Below are 24074 nucleotides of genomic sequence, written 5' to 3' on the forward strand. Positions count from 1 at the left end.
TTATTTTTACATTGGCTTTGAACGTGGTGTCTTGTGTTGAGTTAGATGGTCAGTCCATCTCCTTTTTACAGCATTTGTACAACACGTCCCAAGTCAATCCTTGTCTTTTATACGCAATTTGTTTGTTTTTTATTCAAAACTTGAATTAATTTTACTGTCCAACTTTAGTGGGATAATTATATCAAATTTGTTACCAATTTATCCCAGCTATCAATCTTGTAATATTTCCCAAATTGTGCGAAATTGCGATTTTCAGAATAGATTTTCTAGTCTCTTTCCCATGTTTTGTTTGTGTCATTTTTGAGTGACTCTGAGTGCTGAATTTTCATGCTCTTTGCTGTGTTTTGTTTTTGAACTTTTGCCTCGGGCGTGGCTCAGTTAGTGAATGGACCAAGCTGAATTGTGCTTGTTTTCTTTCACTTGTTAATAGCTGAGCATTAATTCAATAGTTTGGTGATTGTTATATTTTATGTATAGTCACCACATTTTCCAATTTGAAATAATTCTGTTTTCTGGATTAAAATAAAATACCCGGTAGGTGGATACAATATTTTCAACCATTTTTCAAGGAAGTTCCTTAAAACAAAGATATAACTGTTTGGATACTTTGCTTGATTTTAGGAGTTGAAACTGGATAGACTCTATTTGATTTTCTTGGGTAAATTGTCTTGCTATTGAATCTCAAGGTGGGATTAGGAATTTAATTTTCCGCTTTGAATTTTATATTATTCCACATACAATTTCAAATTGTTCTGTGCTGAATGCAATTTCATAATAGGAAGGCATTTTCTACCTAGAATTTTATATTCTGGTATATATTTCTTGCTTTTCACTGTGAGCGGTTTGAGTTTTAGAACCAAGCAATTTTGCAGAGAATTTTCTGTTAGGTCAAATTGGGTTTCATGTTTTTGAAATATGGTTGTTTGAAATACTTTTGATCAAACCAATGTTTTCTAGAAGTCGATGGCAGACCTCTTCCACTTGGTGTACTAAAGATAAAGTTTCTGTTTTAGACAAACCAATTTATGATGGCATTAATGGAAGTTGGGAAGTTTTTCTTCAACAATTTTCTCGGTATGCCGATAAGGCAGGTTGGACCGCCAGGCAGAGAATCAATAATTTATATTTGTGTTTGCAGGGGCAAGCAGCTGAATTTTGTGCAGCTATATTTGAAAGCAACCCCAAAATTGATTATTTTGATTTAGTTTTTGAATTGGGTCAAAGGTTTGGACTTGATTCACCTAAATCATACCCTCAGAATGTCCAAACTCACCGAGGGCATCCTGCTTTTGTTAGCCAGTTTTCTTCATACTATTTTCCCAACCCCAGAATACAATCTCCAGTTCAGGTTACCCCTAATATTTTGCGGGATTCTACCGCTAAGTCCTGTAGCTATTCAAGGGACTCTGATGGAGTTGGAAAGTCTCAATGGAAGACTGAGATGGCCTCTATTAATAACAAGTTAGACAATCTCATTACTACCCTTGCTACATTTAAACTTTCAAAATCTAATAACCACCCAAACTGGGAAGGGGTGAAGATAGAGGCCGACCTTCAACCTTAATAACAGAAGGCCAGGGTTCCATATTAAGCAAAAAGAATTTGGATCCACCCAAATCTGGTAGTCTGATCTCTGGCAATGGGGAGGGCTTTGACCCAACAGTTGAAATAAATGTGGCTTTGACCACAGCTCTTGAAACTGAGGGCTCCCAATCCAGTGGGGAGGGTTTTGACCCGAAAGTCGAATCAGATGTGGCTTTGACCACATCTCTTGAAACTAAGGGCTTTGACCCTAAAGTTGAATCAGATGTGGCTTTGACCACGTCTCTTGAAACTGAGGGCTCCCAATCCATACCTGACCAGGGATTGACTTCAACCGTAAGGGTGAAGCTTGATCTGAGCAACAAAATAGATGAAGGTGTTTCCTCATTTTCTAGTGAGGGTCCATGCTTAATTGTTAATGCACCTATTATTTCTGAATCTGCAAATGAGCAGTGCAAAGATCTTATTTCTGATCTTTTATTTTTAAGTCCTAAAGTGGTAGAAAGAGAAGCCACTCCAGCCAAAACAGAATTGCCAGCTGACGTAAATAAAATGACTGTCAATTCTAACATTTCTGATAGTTCAGAAATTGTCTTTCAATCCAAGTCTAATTTGTTTGATGTAGATACTTGTAAGACTGAGTTGAAACTGTTATCGGGATTGAATCCTAACATGCATAACCGTACAATCCATACCAATGGTGTTGCAGTTACTCAGCGTCCAGGTGTCTGGTGGAATGACCAGCCATTGCGTCTTGGTTTTGAGCGAGATCACCGTCGCTATCCTTTTAGGTTGTACGGTACCACCTTGGTACCACCGTGGAATTGCGTAGATTTATTTTGCCCGCATACATTCAAGAAAATGTATTTTGGCATTGGTCATTTTATGTTGCTATAATTTGATAATTTTTTATTAGGGATTTGAGTGCTGGAGGAAATTCTCATAACATTCCTTAATTGCAGTTATTACTTAGAGACAAATTGTCTGGTATTCATTGATCAATTTTTTACTGAGGAATTTACACCATTGCTTGATATTCATATTTTGTACCAAGATTGATTTAAATTTAAAAGCATGGTGTTCTAAATATTCACACCTGATGATTGACTTCCAGTTGTGATTAGGAGTCAAGAGCTGAGAAGCAGAGAAAAGTATTTCTTTTGCTCAATGACTCTAACCCTAATCATGATTTGATTTTAACTTTATAAAAAGATTTCAAGGGAAAAATATCCTGAAGTGTTTTACTTTCATTTTTTGCATCTAGAATGACCATTCAATCTTTTTATGGTGCACTAAAGCAAGTGAGTGAAAACCATTGCTCTGATATTTTATTATTCGCAACATATTTTTCCTGGGGATATTACCCCTGAATCCTCAGAAATAAAAAGGAGGGGGTAGGGGATAATGAAAATTTTATTAAATATCATTCAGTGATTTATTTAAAGTAAACTGTGTCTGTGAACATTGTTACTTTATCCCTTTAAAGTTTAAATAATTATATTGAGGAATGCTTTTGAAGTTAAGTTTATTCTATCCAAGCTTAACATGCGCATATAACATACAGCACACCATTTAGGTTTTATCAAAAGGGGTAAAATGCTTTTGAATTCAAAATGATTCAAAGTTATTTCCATTGATAATGTTTGTAAGCAGATTCCTCATGTTATTGTGTTCAAAGCTTTTATACAACACTACTCCCCTTTTAATTAAGCAGATGCTTTAGATAATTTAATTCAGTGCTTTCTATAGAAAGTTATTTCCATTGATCAACAGGTTCTTCAATCAATTGGAAGATCTGCAGAAAGCATCCGAAAATAAGCCATTGATAAATTTCTATCAAATAAAACAAATGTATTCCTTTTGTTCAAAGTTTCTTAAGCAGACCCTCTGAATATTTGAGAGCAGACTTGAGAAACATCCAAATTTATTGTCTTCAACCCTGGGATTTCTTCCATTTAATTGCAGAACATAAATAATAGGTTGGAATTGCTATTGTCTATAGAAAGGTAGGGCAATCTAATTGTTTAAGGGTGACCCCAACTTTTCAGACTAAAGGTGAAAGCATTGTAAATGGTTTACCTTTGGAGAAATACCTCTTCCAGGGTAATGAGTTATGTAATTTGCATTCTTTCTCTTAAGAATCTTCCAGGGCTACAGTAGATACAATAGTTCATAGGAAGCCAAGTCTATCTGAATTAATTTTAATTGTTAATCAGGGGTGTTACCAGGGAGTTCCAATTCAGTTGGTTTATTCAGTACATATTTATTTTGAGAGTACTTGTTATTTCCCATGTGCTTGTCCATGGTCAAAATACATGTAGTTACCTCAGAATATTTTTTGTGCTGATGAACTAACAATGTCTTTGTTAGAGTAGCTGCAAAATTGACATTCATTTTCTAAAATCTGACATTTTTACTATCACTCAGAATGCCATTGACATCATTGAATACAATTCTTCTTTAACATTGACATAAGTCACTTATCATAATGGGACACATTTTTAATGATTATGCTATACATCACTATAACCTGAAAAGCTGACACTGTCTTAACATTGTTATTGTAATTAGAGACAAGAATTACATGAATGTAAACACTTGTCAATATATCTTTTTGATAGATGGGGGTTTTATTTGTGGTCTTTTATTGAATTAGTTAATGAATAGAACTTATACCTTGAGCAAATGAGTTTCCAGTCCATTGCTTCCAAAATGTTTGAGTAATTTACAAATATTATGCTACATTTGGGCGCAATATTCCTGGGATTATTTAATGTAGGTTAGTGTGTATAAGGTCTTGAATTTTATGACTCCAGACTTCATCATTTTGCAGGGTTATTCATTTTTAAACTTCACGACAACCAGAATGTCTTTTTCTTTATTCTGGTTATAACCTCCTTGGGAATCTGTTAACTTATGGATTTCTGCAAGGAAGATATAAGAATCGTTAAAACTAAGCAAATTGATAGAGTTCAATGAGGTTCTCTTTTTACTGGATAGATGACAAATATTAACAGATTCTCCTGAATCTGATTGTTCGTCTCTTGGCAATGAGGGCGGAGATCCATCGAAGGACTCCAGACCCAATCCTGGCCGAGGACAAGCCCCAGAAATTGGGATTTGTATTTATTCAGTAATATTAATCAAGCCCCAAATCCTTACAAGTCTAAGAATTTATCTTTATGGAAGGGATTAAGAGTAAAACAAATTTTATAGAAATTTTGTCAGACCTTTGGGTCAACTATTTTGCTGGCTGCTGCAAGCATGCGTTCATATGTACATTACAAATTGTAGACATTCCAGTATTCCTGGGATGAGGTTAAGCTTGTCAAGTGAAGTGTTTAACAATCAAAGGATCCTTTCATAAATTCACATTGATGAGCTACCCCATTAACTGTCTGCTCAGAAAGCTTAAACTTTTTCACAAGAATTATTTTTCTGGTTTAAAATTAAATGTACACATCGGCTTTTGTAAACAATTGTTAGGGTGTCTTTCCCTTACAGGAGTAAAGATTTCTAGATCTTGACTTGTGTAGGGTGATAGTACGCCAACAAAGTCATTCTCCCTAGATTTCTTATTTACATTGGTCAACTTCTTTACAATTGACCACGTTTTCATCTTATGAATATGAGATATCATTCCTGGGATTTCCTCTTGGAAGTCAAGTTCCAATAATGATGGGATTAAGACTTGCAACAATTGTTGTAGCAAATCCAGTCGTTTGGCTAGAACTTGCAGTGAAAGTTGAGTCTAGAACCTGCAGAGAAACTCGTGGTCTAGAACTTGCAGGGAAAGTCAGGTCTAGAACTTGCAGAGAAACTTGTGGTCTAGAACTTGCAGAGAAGTCAAGTCTAGCAGTACAATCGGTTGCAGACAATCTAGTACAGAACTAGAGTCAAGACACAGCTATGACTTGTGCTAGACTTCAAATCTCGTACTACATTGTGTTTTTTTTAAACTGGTCAGTTTCTGACCTGTCGCAATACTTCGGCAGCAACATCTGTATTTGACGCAATTGCGTGGAAGCATTAAGTAAGTCTTCCCAAGCATTTTAGAAAATAAAAGGCTTGACCTTCGCTCTTCTTGCAGTCCATTTTGATATTAATATTTTTGCAAAACTTTAGAAACTCCCTTGTAGTCTCGGTATTAGCATCAAGCTTATCATGTGGCAGCGTATGTTTGATTAAAATACTTGTATTAAAAAGTCACATTGATAAGTCTCCCCTTGACCTTTTACCTGAGAAGTTGGATACTTCTTTTATTTAAAATAAATTTGGGCATATAAATATACTGACTAAATGGCATGTTCATCCTCTGACCCTTGCGACTCCAGACAGTTTCTTACAAACATCTGAGAGCGGCAGTGGATTAACATTTATCGTTCCCTCCTTTCACTGAGGACTGCTTAGATCCACATGTGTACATATGACATATGGCCGGACAGTCCAAAAATAGAGGAAGTAACGATGTCCTAAAGTCGGGGGGAGTGTGGTAAAATGTACCACAGTCTGGGGCACGCGCGACTGCTCCCTACATACATGTACTACTGTGGGATGGGTTGGAGCAACTGCCTCCTTGGTTGGAGCATAGAATACACATGTACTATGGGCTAGAGGCTGTGTGCACACAACAATAGACCCAAACCCCCAAGCCCTGTGCATTCATCCATGCTTGGGTGCACAACTCAGGTCTCAGCATAGCTGCATAGTCAGGCCAGCCAAGGGATCTGATCATCACTTGAGTCGACCGGTGCGAGACAAGGACGTCTGTGTTTACACTTACTATACCTTCTGCTTCGCCCGTTCGCCCTTCGGGTTTCATCTAGTTGCGGCAATTATACATCACATCTACACCAAGAATACGTCACACCAGCAATATCCACAAGTTATTTAGGCCTGCTTTTTGGTTACCCTATCTTTATTTCAACGTGCCTTGCACCAACTTCCTACTGGTGAGTATATCTGTGAACCTTCCTCCTGTTAACCCCACTTTCCACTCTTTCCCTCACAGGTGATATATATACTTATTACACCTAATTTTACTACACATGGAATTTTTGCGGGTGTTTTTAAAAATTACTGCTAAAACTAAAAGAATGGGCATGTTTTTTGCAAAAAATACATAATTTGCTTCAAATTTAATGAGATTTTTGGCACACATAGTCTTTAAAGTATGAGGGACAATAACAATTGAAAATTTTGTGGAATTCAAAAGAAGTCCATGATTAATCCAAGACCGAGTCCAAGTTCAATTTGAGGTGCGCGGACATTATCATTGTAGACTCACACAAAATTATACTACAGTCCCACTCGTGCAAGTCCATGTAGTTATATTTTCAGACAGATTAATGAAACAAAACTTACTTCTGCGGGAGGATCACCGGAAGGAAAACTAGCCCAGTTATCTGCCATTTAGTAGCTGGAGTAATGAATATATTGATTATGATGAAATTCTCGAACGGAAAAATACGGAAACAACCAGTTATTCTTCAGAAAAAGGTACACCGCACAATTCCGAGATCCGTGAAAATGCCGCAGATGCAGAGTACCGTATCGATATCCGACTTATCTCGCACTGCGCGCACTCCGATGCGACAATAGGCCTTTCGGATACTTTTTTGAGATAGGGGGCGGGGGGCGAAATTATTTTTCCCACCGAGTTCTGGACCAACATATGAATATTCATGACTTGCGTCTTCGGATTAAGAGTACGCATGCGCGTGGACTTCGCCTCGACCAGTGCCGGTCGTAAGCATTCACGTTCAGTTGCTCAGAATGAATTAGCATCGTCAAATTACCGGTACCCTTACATAGTTACATAGGCCTTCATGCTTAGATCTATATATATATATATATATATATATATCCAATTCTTGAACACTTATCAAACTAGCTGCCATTAATGGCAAGACATGTGCTAGGCTAGGGCTCGCTTAGGCTAGCGCATTAACTCAAATCTGGATTCAGGGGACGTGCCCCCCCCCCTTGAGAAGCCAAATTAATAATTTGTAATGTAAAAATGCAATGAAAAAGACGTATGTCCCCTCTTTTGAACGTGAAGATCTTTTTTTTTTTTTTTGTTTTTTTTTTTTGGGGGGGGGGGCTTGTCACATTTTTTCGCGGACGAAATATCCTCCAAAAATTTGCCCCCCTTTTGGAAAATCCTAGGTACGCCAGTGCATCAGTGGCGTAGCTACGGGGGGGGGGCCAGGTGCCCCCCAGAAAAAAAATTGGCAGAGCAAAAAAAAAGGGGGGAGAAAGAAGAAAAGAAAAGGAAAAAGAAGAATAAAGACAGAAGAAAAAAAAAGAAGAGGAAAATAAGGGGAGGAAGGCGAGTGAATGAAATAATGTGAGGGGAAGACTTGAAATAAAAATCTTTCATGTTACTATATAAAATTTTTGCTTGCGCTTCGCGCCAGAATTGCCTGTTCGATGAGATTCATATCTTGCTCAATAGGCTGATATGGAGCAAGTTTTGAAGTCAATATACAAAACATATTTTAGCTCTGTAAAATGTCCGTTTTATGGTCTACATATCAGCATTTTAAGCTCACGCTGCGTGGTCACAATGTTTGATTTGCCAAGTTCATAATGTCTACGTGTATTCCATAATGTTCCATTAAACAAATGTATTCAGAATGCCCAGATTCTAGGTCTAAATCTAAAACATGCGCGATAGCCTGCATGTTCTTTATTTTAAATGTACTTAAATTATCCAGTTTCACATCAGAATATCAATAATTGTCTGCTCACGCTTCACGATCGCATTATTAATGATACCCAAGTAATATATCCTATTTATGATTACAGAAGATGAATAGAGTGTCCTGCTTTTAGGTCTAAAAACTCAATTTTCTTCCTCTCGCGCTTCACGCTCGCATCAATTGTTTAGTTACATACCTATCCCATTTATTAATACAAAAAGTGATTAGAATGACCATTTTTTAGGTCGGAATGTCAAAAATTGCTCGCGCTTCGCGTTATTGAAATATATACCGTCTTCGTAAGTGTATTTTTAGTTTTTGTCAGACGTGTATCAATCAGATATGATTATTTACGTCTGGGACCGACCTTTAACGTCACCATCCGAAAGACGTGACCAGGGCTCGAACCTCGAACCTCTGCATCAATTTGTAACTTCCCCACACAGCTTGGATTGCAGGCGCACGCCACAACGCCCAGTAACTGAAAGCAGTCCTTAACAGGTCCCTTTTCGATAATGATAGAACAGTTAATACAAATTTCTGCCCCTTGCTTGGCGTTTGCAGTAACCATCTAGTTACATACGAATCTTGTTCAGGATCACACATACCATTGCCCATAATATTTTTTTTTTAATCGCTCGCACTTCGCGCTCACACTTTTTATAAGGCTTATGAGATTGTTTCATGTTTATGTTGTTTTATAAGAATAAAACTAAGAAGTGACTGATCGGGGAAAATATAGGTGAAGATAATTTCGGGCCCCGTCCCCTATTGGCGAAAGTCCGATCCGCCCTTGTGACACATACGCACACACCGGAAAAAATGGCCGGTGCCCCTTCTGCACTGCAGTGCATGGAACGTATTCTAACGTCAGTGATCTTGGTGCCCGTCTTCACCCCAAATTAAGGATTTCTTAGCTGAAAAAAAAATTGACAAGCAAAAAAAAAAAAGATCTTCTCGTTCAAAAGAGGGGACATAAGTCTTTTTTTGTTGCATTTTGGCATTACAAATTATTAATTTGGCTTCTCAAAGGGGGGGGGGAGCACGTCCCCTGGATCAGTTGTAAATCGTCAGGGGGCAGTCTGCCCCCCCCCCCTTTGGTACACTAGTTGTTCCATGCTGATACAGCGTAGATCAGAGTCTAGATCTAGAGACTAGACTAGAACTAAGATATTTTTCTTTTTAGATCTAGGACTGGTTCTGTATACGGACTAGACATATTAAACCATGGTAAATGAAATCAAACGTAAAGTTCGGAATTTACCGGTTCGAAATTAACCATGGCATTAGTCGGCTATTACTATTAGTATTAGGCATTAGACAGGTCCAGATTTGAGGTAATTTTAATGCGCTAGCCTAAGCTAGCCCTAGACTACCACATGTCTTGCCATTAATGGCAGCTAGTTTGATAAGTGTTTAAGAATTGGATATATATATGTATATATATATATATATCTAAGCCTATAAGGCCTATGTAACTATGTAAGGGTACCGGTAATTTGACGATGCTAATTCATTCTGAGTAACTGAACGTGAATGCTTACGACCGTCACTGGTCGAGGCCAAGTCCACGCGCATGCGTACTCTAAATCCGAAGACGCAAGTCATGAATATTCATATGTTGGTCCAGAACTCGGTGGGAAAAATAATTTCGCGGGCGGGGGGGGGGGGGGGGGGTAGTCTGCTAAGCAGACTCTGAATGGCTCGTGAAGTGGGATCTGCAGCTGGAGCAAACCAGCCTGAAAGGGCGAGCGAAGCGAGCCATGCAGGCTCTAGTAGACCTAGTCTGCTATGCAGACTCCTTGAATCAGCTGTGATACACACACTGCAGATGTGGGTCTACCCCAGGACCCACTGGCGTAAATCCCGGGGGGGGATGGGGGGGATATATCCCCCCCACTTTTCGAGGAGGGGGGGATGGCCTGTACAAACATCCCCCCCACTTTTTACGAAAGAAATGAAAAAAAATCACAAGAGATAATTGTTTTATTGGTGAAAATTCTTCCTGAAATACCGCTTAACAAATAAAACAATTTTATTGAATCATAAAATGCAAATAAAGAGCCAGTTCACCATTTCCAAACGAAATACTTATGTCCTTATTATAACATTGAAGAGAAACCCCCGTTTCTTCCAATTAATCAATGTTGGGGTCTTTGGGAAGGGATCAAGATCGAATGTCAAAATATATGAAACATTTCCTGTCCGTGATTGCGTTCGCATTAGTGGATTGGTGAGATATGTCTGCTCTTCATGAATTCCTAAAATCAGTCCTTAAAATGTCCCTTCTGATCTGAATATAAAAAAATTTCAGCTCGCGCTTCGCGCTCGCATCATTTGGTTAATGAAATACGTATGGTCCTAGTTAATTCCTACAAAAAAACCTTAGAATGTCCACTTCAGGTCTGAACTATCTAAATTTTCAGCTCGCGCTTCGCGCTCGCAATATTTGATTAGTGAGATGCGTATGGTAATCATGATTGCAATGACTACAAAAAGTGTTTCATGTGTTCAGATGTAATTCTGATAAAATCAGCAAGCGCTTGGCACTCGCATTAGATGACTATGATGAGATATGCATGCTCTTAATGGATTCCTTAAATATATTCCTTAAAATTTCGCTGTTTGGGGTCAAAATATACGAAAACTTCAGCTCGCGCTTCGCGCTCGCATTGTTTAGCGAGACAGGTACCTATCATGATTACAAAAATTTGATTACAATGTCCCTTTTTAGGTGTGAATATAAAAAAATTTCAGCTCGCGCTTCGCGCTCGCATTATTTGATCAGTGAGATACATATCCCTTTAATGACATTGTCCATGTCTCTATTAGGTCAGAATAACTGGCAACTGAGCGCGCTCACTCAGTGATTCAAAAATTTTGCTGGTGCCCCCCCCCCTCATTCCGTGACCCACTGTGGACATATCAATGACAATTCCTTGCATATCTAAAAACATGATTGCAAAAAAAAAGCCAAAATATTTCAGTCATCCCCCCCACCCATCAACACGGATTTACGCCAGTGCCAGGACCAAAATCCAGTTGAAACCAATTAGAGCAAAACCAATTGAAACCAGTTGGCCAACTGGTTTCAATAGGGAAATTGGAACAACTGGAACCAATTGAAACCAGTTGCCAACTGGTTCCAGTTAAAACCAATTGGGCAACTGGAACCAGTTGGCAATTGGTTTCAATTGGTTCCAGTTGAAACCAATTAAGCAACCAGTTGGCAACTGGTTTCAATTGGTTCCAGTTGTTCCAAGTTCCCTATTAAAACCAGTTGGAGGCAACTGGTTTCAATTGGTTCCAGTTGAAACCAATTGGAGGCAACTGGTTTCCAACTGGATCCAATTGGAAATTCCAGTTAGAATGACTTAATTAGTTACAAATTAATTAGAATTTGCACTAACTATATTGCTCATGCCAACAAAGAAGCAGTGCTATATGTTTATTAATACCAATGTAAAGGGCATTGATAAAATAGACTTTCGTAATGTGTATATTTATATGAAAGATCTTCAAATATATGTATTTGTATTTGATGTAATTTGGTAACAGTTAGTGGTGTACTAATTATCTTATAATCTGTTTTAATTATAATCTATAACATTTATGAACATGGTTTTCTCTGCTAAGCATTCTAAACACTTATCTGAAACAAGTATGGTACTTGAATTAGAAAAGAATTAAATAGATACATTTTAAATGATAAATCACATAAAACATTAGCTGTGCACACTGGCAGATAATATGCAAATTAACTGGTTTCAACTGGAACCAGTTGGGTAACTGGAAAATTTCCAATTGGAAACCAATTGGAAGTCATTTCCAGTTACCCAACTGGATCCAGTTAGGATTTCCAGTTACCCAACAGGTTCCAATTAGAATTAATTTCCAGTTAATCACCTTTCCAGTTAGAAGTCATCTCCAGTTACCCAATTGGTTCCAGTTAGGATTTCCAGTTACCCAACTGGTTCCAGTTAGAAATCATTTCCAGTTGGAAGTCATTTCCAGTTACCCAATTGGTTCCAGTTAGGATTTCCAGTTACCCAACTGGTTCCAGATAGAAATCATTTCCAGTTGGAAGTCATTTCCAGTTACCCAACTGGTTTCAGTTAGGATTTCCAGTTACCCAACTGGTTCCAGTTAGAAATCATTTCCAGTTACCCAACTGTTTCCAGTTAGGATTTCCAGTTACCCAATTGGTTCCACTTAGAAATCATTTCCAGTTAGAAGTCATTTCCAGTTACCCAACTGGTTCCAGTTAGGATTTCCAGTTACCCAACTGGTTCCAGTTAGGATTTCCAGTTGCCCAACTGGTTTCAATTGGTTTCAACTGGAAATTGTTATATTCCAGTTAAAACCAATTGAAACCAGTTGAAACCAATTGAAACCAATTGAAACCAATTGGAAATCCAACTGGTTTCAATTGGATTTTGGTCCTGGGTTGTAGACTAGGGGGGGGGGGGGGGTGGTAGATAAAAGGAACACTATTTTAGACTTCTTGCTATTATCATTAACAAATTTCATATATGAAAGTGACTGTTGCTATTGAGGGTGGAATATTTTCATCCATCTTTCACTGATCGGCCACTAGCTCGATCCAATCCCCACCCCTTGGGGTTCGGGGGGAGGGGGGGGGGGGGTGCTGGGTTGCCTGTGGGGGCCTGCATGGTCAACCACAAACACTGAATGTACTGTAGTGCATTAAAAGTTTATTCTTACAATCAAAGTAATCTAATGAGATTTTAAAAAAAATCGAACGCGAAATTGTTTTTTTTTTTTAAATATACAGTATGCCCGTTTTTTATAATTTGATAATCTTTAATGCATATCCAACCAGACTATGAATGCAAGCGCTTAGCGTCAGCATGGCCCTTGGAAGCGGGGGTGCTCGGGTGCTGAAGCATCCGAAAGAAGTGACAGTTGGAAAACAATTTTCATGGGGATATCTAGGAATACTACAAGAGTATATTTAATAAATTGTATTATATTCTTAATTAAGTATATTATTTTTAGTTAATAAACAGGGAATATTGCCAACCGTACAGAAAGTGACACATTTGGTTAAAGAATATAGAGATACGGAATATCAAATAGCGTTTAAAAAGGGGAAGCTGGGGGTGCACTTAAGAGAATGGGAACAAATCAATGCAGTGACCTTTCTAATTGGTTGCTTCATTTTGTTTCTGTTTTGTTTTGTTTATTTGTTCAAATACAGATAGTTGTACCAGAGCAGGATGTTTCGTGTATGGGTGAACGTGTGTAGATGGATGTGTGAGTTTTGTGACGGAGAAGGGGGGGGGGAGTTGTGGGTGGTGGTGAGTGAGCTTGTGTGAGTGTCTGGGGAGAGAGATGAGGGGGTGTGGGGGTAAGGTTATGAGTGTTTAGGGACGTTTTTAGGCTAATAACCTTCCTCTACTTAACCTTTAAAATCTTTAATTCTTTTTTTTCTTGTACAATTATGTGCAAAAGAGATTATTTCTAAGAAGTTCAGGGAAAAAAGGTCACCTTTTACGAAGTCTGGATTTTTTATCGATTGATATGTTTTCCCCCTCTGCTTTCACATTGTTATGGAAGAGAAATATTAATGAGCAGTTAACTTCATTGTAATAGTTTTGAAAATTTGTAATCTCATTGATATTGATATATTTATTTGCTTCGTATACATGTACAAAATCTTGATTTATATGAATTGTGATTGTAAACTTAGTTGATTTGAAAGAGGAAGAAAATAAGATATTTAAAAAAAAAAAAAAAAAAAAAATTCGCGTGTATATCATTTTCCATAGGCAGCATCACGAATTCTCGTAGGTGATTAAAAAAAATGGAGAAATGTAAGTAAAATGACCTATATTTTTTTAGTGAACCCATTTTTTTGCTTGTCAAATTCCTCGGGACAACGTGTTTTTTCCTTGTCAAATTACCCCGTTTTCACCAAGCCCCCAGTTAAAAAATAGTTCCCATGCAGTGCCCTGAGCGCGAGCAAAGATTTTGAAACAGGGACAAAATGCAAAGATTGCGTGCAGGAAGACTACCATAGGTGGAGCAGGGGACCGAAGCAGCAGCAACCCCCCTCCCGCCCCCTCACGGTCCCTGTAGGCGCTGCCAAAACTGAAGAAAAAAAGGAGAGGACGAAAGGAAAGAATAAAGATTAAGATCTTTTCTTTCTGAGGAACTAGAGAATGTAGAAAGTTTTTCTTTTCTCTCAAATGCATTTTTCTCAATTCAAATTTTTATTTGCATTTTGCATCGCCAATAAAGAAGGGGGAGGGGAGTTCGTGGCGGCTGCTGCTTCGGCCCCCTGGATCCGCCTATAAATTTTGCTTTTGTTTTTTCTTCTCTTTCCAATCTCTCTTTCGTGGCTCTATATCTGCTCCCTCTCCCCTACTCATATGGCTTCATTTCCTCCTTTCTCTTAATTCCATCCTTCTGCCTGTATCTTTGTTCTATAACCAGCATCGTTCTATTTTAAATGCATTCTCTTTGCTCATCGCCTATATATTGAATATTATTTATATCCATTTTCTAACCTTTTCAGCCCTCATTCTCGTAATTTTCCCAAATTCATCAGTAATAGCAGGATTATCGAGAGTCAGAAGTCTTGGAATCTATTACCATTCTTGGTATAGTTTTGAAAGACTACAGAGCATAATTTCACAAGTTTATTTAACTGTCGGACTTAAAAACATAAAAAAGGGTGAAAATATTTTTTGTCCATAGATAAAGACAATTTTGTACAGGATTGGCATTATTAGTTAATTCGATTCAATTCAATTCAATTTATTTCACATCTCTTAAACATGTTAAAGATTACGTAAACAACATATAGAAATACAATAATCAGAAGACAAATGAAAAGCATGGCAAAACTATTATGAGGCGGATGTGAGGGGCAGACAGGACTGAGGCCATTGACCTATCGAGGTCTGTCCCTCTAATTGCTTTAGAGCGGGGCTCCCTTTCATTTTCTACTTCTTCTTCTTCTTATTTTGTTACTTGTGGTCGGATTTTGTGAATTTTTTAACCTAAAGTGAATCAAGCATAAGTTTAATAATCTATCATAATTTCCTTAAAATCTAGCATCATCTTGGGTCAAAATTTAACATCATAAGTCCCTAGCAACGATTTATCGATCCATGTCAAATTTGGTGTTTGAAAGCCAAAATTTCGTAATCAAAACGTCAAATTAACCTTCCCTTCCCTGTCCTCAAACATGTAAAAAAAAACACTAAAATATATTCATGATATTAATAGGCCTACTAATTATAGACAATAAAGATATAAATTAGAATCCAATTGTTTCATCCGCTCAGCGATTGTTCACATAGAAGAAAAGTTCGGGTCAGTAAAATTGTTAAAGGACAAGTCCATCCATCCCGGAAGTTGATTTGAATAAAAAGGGAAAAATCCAACAAGCATAACACTGAAAATTTTATCAAAATCAGATGTAAAATAAGAAAGTTATGACATTTTAAAGTTTCGCTTAATTAAAAAAAACAGTTAAATCCACATCCTGGTCAATATGCAAATGAGGAGACTGATGACGTCACCCACTCTCTATTTCTTTTGTATTTCATAATATGAAATATGAAATATTTCAATTTTCTCCTCATTTTCAAGTAAAACAACGATTAATTCTTCTCTGAACATGTGGAATTAGTATTGTTTGATACTATATGGTTCAGTCAATTTGCCGTCCTCATTGTCAAATCTGTTATAATTGAATATTGTATAATTCAAGCAATAACACAAAAAAAAACAGTGAATGAATGAGGGATATCATCGACTGTCGATCTCATTTGCACGTCACTGACTTATGCATATCACTGTTTTGTGAAAAATAAGCGAAACTTTAAAATGTCATAACTTACTTATTTTACATCCAATTTTGATGAAATTTTCAGCGTTATGCTAGTTTGATTTTTCTCTATTTATTAAAATCAACATTTTCTGGGGTGGACTTGACCTTTAAAGAAGGAGTTGACCCTGGCAATAAGTTGTTTTTAATGAACATTAAAAAAAAAAAAAAAATCTGTGACAGCTTATGCTAGCGGCTCCCCAAAATATAATATTTTACTTAATTTTCATTCTAATGGCGCATAATGTATATGCTGCATATAAACGTTTATTCAACTGTATGTCCGAAGACTGCAAAGATCTTTGAACGATAAAAAACATTTTGAATTCTACTAAAGGACATTGTATTTTATGGCCCTGTCACCCATTGAGTAGCTGCATGCATTTGACATCACAAAATATAAATAACATCCCCCGGAAGCCTGATATAAAGTTGTTTGTCGGATTTTGCAAAACCTTCATTGATATTTTTCAAAGCTTTGTTTTTTCTGCTTTTATCATAACGTAGGGCCAGGGTGAACTGTATCTTTTCACCCTTTCAATACTTGAGAAAGGGGCAAACCCCAGTGGCATTGGCGTACACTGCAAAAACTCCGGTGTTGATTTAACACCAGCCCGGAATCTATATTATGTCCACACCAGAGAAGTTTTGAAACAACACCAGTTTGGAATAAAACCGACGCTGTTTTAATACCGATTGGTGTTGTATAAACACCTATCTGGTGTTTGACCAAAACGAAACTGGTGTTGTTTAACACTTCTCTGGTGTGGACATGTATAGATTCCGGGCTGGTGTTAAATCAACACCGGAGTTTTTGCAGTGTAATTAACCATTTTCATTTATTTTTTTTTCTATTTTTTTTTTTGGGGGGGGGGGCACGTAGGCGAATTTTACGACGTTTTAATATGAATAAATTTAATTTTGTGACAGATTTGTAATGATATTCCGATCGGAAAATACTATCATAATTCATCAATATCCCTTTTATTTTCTTTCTTTTCCTTTTCTCCTCGTCGTGAAACTTTTTTTTGGGGGGTCCATGGCTCACAACCTCCATATCTGTACGCCAGTGCCCTGAAATGCCGCCTCCCCTGCCGGGATTATTTTACCCCTTTTTCACTAAGCCCTCCTTAAAAATAATAGGGGGCGACCTCTGTGGTGCCCCCACTTCATAATATGGTTATGATGATACGAGACAAAAAGAAGACGACACACGACAAGTATTCATAGTACTGCTGACAAGGATATATAAATAATTTATTTTTGCAGAAACATGAGAAAAAATTCTATGACGGAAAAAAGCTATACCACACTTGCAATAGGATACAAAGCGGAGTTAATATTCATCTGTAATTTTATTTACATCATGTACAAGAATCCTCTTTTTTACGAGAAAAGAAAAAAAAAACGGACAGGGAATTGCACTAGCCTGAATTCATGGGATCGGAATATAGATTATAAAAATACGTGACAAAACAAATGAAATTTATTAGACAACTGTAGTTGAGGCCTACTATAAAATTAAGATAATTCGAACTTTTATAGTCAGATTTGCCAAACTTTACCTAATCTGAGCAGCTAGGAAATTGAAAACACAATGTATATATTCTCCTGGAAATGGCATGATAATCGAAACATAAAAAAATGCGTTATCTTTAAAAATAATCTTAAATTGCTATTACAGTCAATATTGAACATATTTTGAAATGCGTCATAAAATGATGATGAAGGTCTTATTTATGGCCGAACGCAGGGGGAGGGGGGGGGGGGCACTTAAAAATGTAAGATCTATTTCCTCATTTGCAAATTCTAGTGTGCACTATATTGTTCAATCTCATTTCAATGAAAAGAAAAGTGCACCTGAAAACTGCGAGGTCACTGAAAAAAATTACCCCAAAACATTTGTGATTATGAGCAATCCCAAAATAGAATGAGACTAAATTGATGTAAGAAATAACATTGATGAAATTTCGTGTGAGGATAGTGCATTCGTCACAATTTTACAAAAAAGTCATATTTTGTGTTTATATGTATAACAGAGCCAAAATACATTATAATAAAGTATAACCCCTTAAGACATACACTGCAAAAACTGCGGTGTTAATTTAACATCAGTCCAGAATCTATATATATGACCACACCAGAGAGGTGTTGAAACAACACCGGCTTGAAATTAAATCGATGCTGTTTTAACAATAGTTGGTGTTGTATAAACGACTATCTGGAATTAGTTAAAACCAGTTGTCAAATATAGATTCTGGACTGGTGTTAAATTAACAACGCAGTTTTTGCAGTGTATGTAGACACTTTTCAGAAACAAAGAAAAAAACATCTATGCATATGGCATGCGTTTTTGTCGAGTGCTGCGTATTGGTATACTTGGCTTATCAAAATTTACTTTTTAAAAATCACGATCTTCATTATTTTGTCAAGTAGTTATATTTAGACACAGATATCTCCAAAGACATTTGAAGGTGAAAAAATAAAGTACGCAAACAAACAAACAAATAAAACATTATTTGCCTAAATAAGCCATTATATGCAACATAAGCAACCGTTTGTGAAAACCCTTTGTGGGGTTCCGATTTACACGATATAAATGAGTAGCTATAGGAGTTATCAAATGTTGCACAGATCGAAGACGAGTGCATCATTCTTTCTATCTGATATTTGACAGGAAAGATTATACATAACAAAATATACATATGCCCTACAAGTAAAAGTGTGGATGTTTCAGAAATTGATATTTTAGCGCTAGACAAGTAAAGTGACAAGCGATAATCAGAACGTCATTTCTATATTTTTTTGACTGCATGGATTGATCATTACTTGGCATACAGCAAACCGTTGGCCCTGATTGTGTGTCTATTGAAAGCGACCATGATAAACGAACTATGGGGGGGGGGGGGGGGGGAGGGTGGGGGTTGCAACATTTAGAATAAAGGCAATGTGATTCTAAACAATATTGGACTGGATCAAAGTGAGGGATTTGAATACTTTAGTTTCATTATTTGAATACAGGCTTGTCTATTTTACTGATACTAATTTACCTTACATAACATAATCGTCAAAATTAGCAGCATCAACATTTAAAACCATCCTTATATAATAACACAATTCTTTTAAATTCAATCATCACCTGTATCTTCATTTTCTCATAATCATTATCATCATCATCGTCATCATCATTATCATCATCATCACCGTCATCATCATCATCATCATGAGCATCATCATCATCATCATCATCATCATCATCATTATCATCATAATTAACAATTAATTTGGTTAAGTTCTAGATGAAGAAAGTATGGCTAGGTGGTATTACACACGTTCAATGCCAAGCGTGACGTCATAAGCTATAGTCATGTCCCTACTAAACGCGTGTGGAATGCCTGCCAGTGGACCCTACGTTCTAAAACTATGAACAACCACATGAAGCAAGATATGATGATAATTGATGAATAATTTACAAAATGGAAAAATTCATATTTTCATACTGTACATTCATACTTGTTATCCTTAGCATAGCAACTGATATTTCCATAAGAAATCTATACTTTCATTCATATTTTAACCAAATTTTAAAAATGAAATTGCAATTCAACCTTATATAATAAAAATTCATTCCTAAGTTAAACCGATGATTTAGTACTTTTATTCATATTATACGTTTACCTAACCACTTTTAAGATTTCATATTAAACATAGAGAAGGTATATGCCCCACTTTCTCTGAATGTAATACATTGTAATAAAGAGTTGCACATAGTTCTGAAAAGGTATTCTCACTCTCTTTTAGAAATATTCTTTAAAATAACAGCCGAGAGTAAGAAGGAAACCAATTACTATTTACTACCGCTGCATATACATTATGGCATTAGATTATGTTATATCATAATGGTTTCATTGATCAAATCAGGTATTTAATCAAGGGAGAAAATGAAAATGACATTCACCCTCTTCTGGACTGGAAACATAAGACGTAGCTAGCAAAATATATTCATAGTGTACATTTTTACAATTGTTAGGCTCACTACGAACAAAGATTGATTATTATATGAGATTGATCTATTAGCTTTGTCTAACAAGGTAAAATATTATAATTTGTTATGCAATCATAATATCTCACTCTCTCAATTACTTGTATCCACGTTATCATTTTCGGATTTTAACTTGCCTAAGACGAATTGTCTCATATAACTTAAAAAAAACTTGTTTTACCATCTATGAAAATATTTGATTCATCTTTAGTCATATTCCAATGATTATCGATATTGTTTTGACGTTGGATGGAACGCGATTTTTGGAGTGGACGTTGTAAACGCAGAGGGCGAAGTTCACCACTGTGGTTTTCACTTTTTTTTTAATCAGGCGTTGAGAGAGTGTCCGATGCGATGGTTTATGAGGAGATCAATGTCTGTATTCATTCAGGAAATTTTCAACCAGAAGATTATTAAACAGATTTCAAAATCACCGATGCGAGCAATCATAATGAGCCAGCCAACGAACGTAGAGGGCGTCAGCACTTTGCAATCAGATTTGCAAGGTGTTGATGCCCTCTACCGTCGTTGGTGTGCGCATTTTTTTTCTCCATCAGATGAAATGAAAAAAAAAATCCGTGACGAGGGGAAGGCATGTTTCTCATGCACCAATTTCTACAAAATAGGCCTTCAGTATGACCAGAAATCACAGTGGCAAAATTAAGTAAGTCTACTTTAAACTAGCTTTTCATTTTTTCCTTGGGGTTGCATGGGGAAGGGGCTAGCACCCTGATTTATTTCTCTTCCACACCTGTCACATCTATTGAGTGCATCATTGAATGAAGGCAGACAAGGATCCCTCTTTTTCAAGTCACGTGACTGTTGTCATGATGGCGTCGTTAGAAAGGATGGTGGGAAGTCACGTGGTTTGTATGCTGTATCCATGGTGATAGTGCAAATGCAGTCTGCTGGCTGGCTTTGTGAAGAAACTCAGAAAGAGAAAGATATCAACTGCGGAGGTGTCCAAAAAGTGTCCCTGAAACATAAATAAGAAAAGCATATTACGTGTTGTAATGAGAAATCATTTATTGTTTTTAATTCAGGAATATTCTGTATTCATTAACTGGCGGATCCAAGATTAAAGGTCAGAAGGTGGGGGAAAGGAAATGGGGATGGGAAAGGGGCAAGCTTTCTTTAAAGAAAATGACAATCCCCACCCCAAAAAGGAAAGGAAAAGGTCATCGCCATTAGGCTTTTATTCACGTCCAACACAAAAATATCACGTTTTTATAATGTGTTTCATAAGTAAATGGGATTATCAGAAAAGGGTTTGAGATGAGATTTTTTTGTACAATTTAGTGTAAAGTCCATTCTTTCCAGAATTGAAATTGTCATATTTGACATAAATGGCTCAAACTAACGTTGCGGATAAAATTGATCCGAAAACAGTTAATCGGTAACGATCCGTTTCTGGGGCCAGATTCATAAAAGGTTACAGCTGTTGTAACTTTGCCATTATGACAACTACCATGGTAACCTTGATTATGATTGGCTGCTGAGCCCTGTTGCCACGGTAGTTGCCATAATGGGTAATTTACACCAGTTGTAACTCTTTATTAAACGCACCCCTGGTCGCAATGGCACTGCTTAGTCAGGTCAGATGACCATGGGTCTTTCACTGAACAACCTTCAATGATGCACGGAACATTACGGATCTCAGTCCGTGGTGATCCGGGGTGCCAAATTGATATTTTCTACCATTGCCGGAGTGAATACGGATTTAACTGGGTATGTACACGGAAATGTACGGAAAGGTGCGGTTTCTACACGGACAGACAAGGTATCACTAGCAGGGATCTGCTTGATTAGCTACCGGGAGTGAACACGGAGGTTACTGGGTCCTTACACGGATCCTTCACGGTAGCCGACGGTCTCTATTAGGATATCGCAAGAGCGTTGGCCAAGATTGAAGTTTCTTCCATTTTTGCAACGTCTGTAGCGTACACATACATGGCCATGAACACGACTAAGGACGACATAGTTCATGTACGTAAACAATGGACAAATTTCGACCCCGGATATAACCGGCATTAACAAGGACCTCCCAGATGCATTCGGTAGCTACAAGGACGTACAAGGAGGCTACAAGAAAGAGTTGAACATGTTCAATTTTTATCGCGGATATACCGGTACATCAAGGATGGCGCCGGATAAGTAGCCGGTATGTACACGTTAAATCCCGGACTGTACACGGATGACCCCGGATTGACAGTCCGGGATGATCCGTGTTGGATCCGTGAAGGTGTAAAAGGGGATTTAGAAAATTTACCAACATCAGATGCCACCTTTGCCACCCCCAAATAAAGACAAATAATAACGAGTGGGGAGGGGGTTAAAGTGATTGGCTAACATTGATTTGACTTTAAAAAAATCTGAGCTAGAAGGGCACACTTGTCACCTATGTGTGTGATATGTTACAAAAATGAAGCCTAGAAAAAAATCGCGTCCGAAAACCATCATTTAGACCTTCAAAAATTGAAATATAAAGTGACCGGAAACACCATCTTAATTTTATCCCATACACATGTGTGTTCTATTCAAGTGTCTTTAAGACGCCTTATTTACAAAATCGGAGTTTGCCTTGTATTTTGAGCTTTTCATTCTCAATAATCATGATAATGGTTGTTTTCAGGGTTTCTTAGTTCTAATACATGAACTTGTACACATGTTTCATCTTGGTTTGATAATTTTTTTAAATCGACTGCTCACAAAGTTAAATAATACCTTTAACTATGAAACTAAGTTGTTAGCACGAACCTTACTAGAAATAAATATAAATAAAATCCAAGGCAGAATTGTTGTGATGCATCAGTCATGGTCATTGGCTGACGGGAGTCGAATTAAATCCGTTATTCGTTTCCTTATGACAGCTTGTCGTTTCTGCATGGTAAAAAGAAAACAATTTGGAAAAGTCAAAAGTTAGGTTGAATATAACTGTTTTAACGCAGTATTAGAGGTTTATGAACTTATCGTTAACACGTTTGATAACGATAAATGTAATCCATGCGTTTCATAAAATCAAGAAGGGAATTGCTCTATTTTTTTAAGTAATGAAATTCCGTTGAAACGTAAAAAATCCTGACGAGTTCATAGCAATAAGGGAAAGAAAAGAGGAATATCGATCGGAAGAGTATGGGGTGAAAAAGAAGATAAAGTAGAAGGAGTATAAGAAGAAGAAGAAGAAGAAGAAGAAGAAAAGATGAAGAATAAGCAGTAAAAGAAAAGAAGAAGGAGGAGGAGAAGAAAAAGAAGAAAAAAGAAGAAGAACAGGAAGAAGAGGTAGGGGAAGGAGGTACTTACACGTCCAAACATATCATCTTGCCATTGCTATTTGTTCAGGAGAGAAAGAAAAGAAAAGAGAACAATTTAAACAGTTAAAAATTGCATTCTTACAAATTGAGTGCAATAAATATCATTACATAAATATCAAAATACCGTAGATAATAATTATATTTTAGTTTTTTTCTCTCATGTCAACATCTTTGCTGTTTGGCAGAGACTGTTAACTTGTGTTCTCAGAATCAAGCTAGTAAATGACTAATATTTTATTTTGAATATTCTTTACATGTTGTTGTTGGCATCTTATTTTCCACAACGGCAGGTGAGTAGACAAATAAAGATATAAACGGTTGATCTTATCCACAATTTGTTACGATATAGCTGCAGCACATTTTAGAATGTACCCTTCATCCGAACGGGAGTTGGTGTTAAGAATTTGTAAAGACTTCTAAACAGGTATCAATATACTCACATTTGCACAATTCTGTTTTCAGGAACGATTTGAGGAAAAGAGAGAGAAAAAAGAAAATGTAAATCAAAATATTCATAATGTGTCAGTATGCGTTACTTAAATTCCATAACAGCAATTTTAAAAATTGATGCAAGATATCGGAAATGAAGCGTCAAAACGAAAAGAGACATAGCA

The 24074-nt window shown here is 36.9% G+C and overlaps 1 protein-coding gene and 1 long non-coding RNA gene across 2 annotated transcripts in view; both read right to left on the reverse strand.

Moving 5' to 3' along the window:
• Positions 1-6954, reverse strand: part of LOC129267657 (coiled-coil domain-containing protein 91-like) — a 30113-nt gene extending 23159 nt beyond the window's left edge. Inside the window, exon 1 of the mRNA XM_064104360.1 lies at positions 6907-6954. Coding sequence (XP_063960430.1) covers positions 6907-6954 — 48 coding nt within the window. The remainder of the gene's footprint in view (positions 1-6906) is intronic.
• Positions 6955-17337: 10383 nt separating this feature from the next.
• LOC129268209 (uncharacterized) lies at positions 17338-23483 on the reverse strand. Its single transcript, XR_008585242.2, has 4 exons — positions 23450-23483; positions 22907-23029; positions 18413-21125; positions 17338-18324 (listed from the first exon to the last, which is right to left on the reverse strand). It is a non-coding gene; the product is annotated as an uncharacterized LOC129268209 (long non-coding RNA).
• Positions 23484-24074: the final 591 nt, after the last annotated feature.

Source organism: Lytechinus pictus, chromosome 9 (genome assembly GCF_037042905.1).
Source record: "Lytechinus pictus isolate F3 Inbred chromosome 9, Lp3.0, whole genome shotgun sequence".
NCBI lineage: Eukaryota > Metazoa > Echinodermata > Echinoidea > Temnopleuroida > Toxopneustidae > Lytechinus > Lytechinus pictus.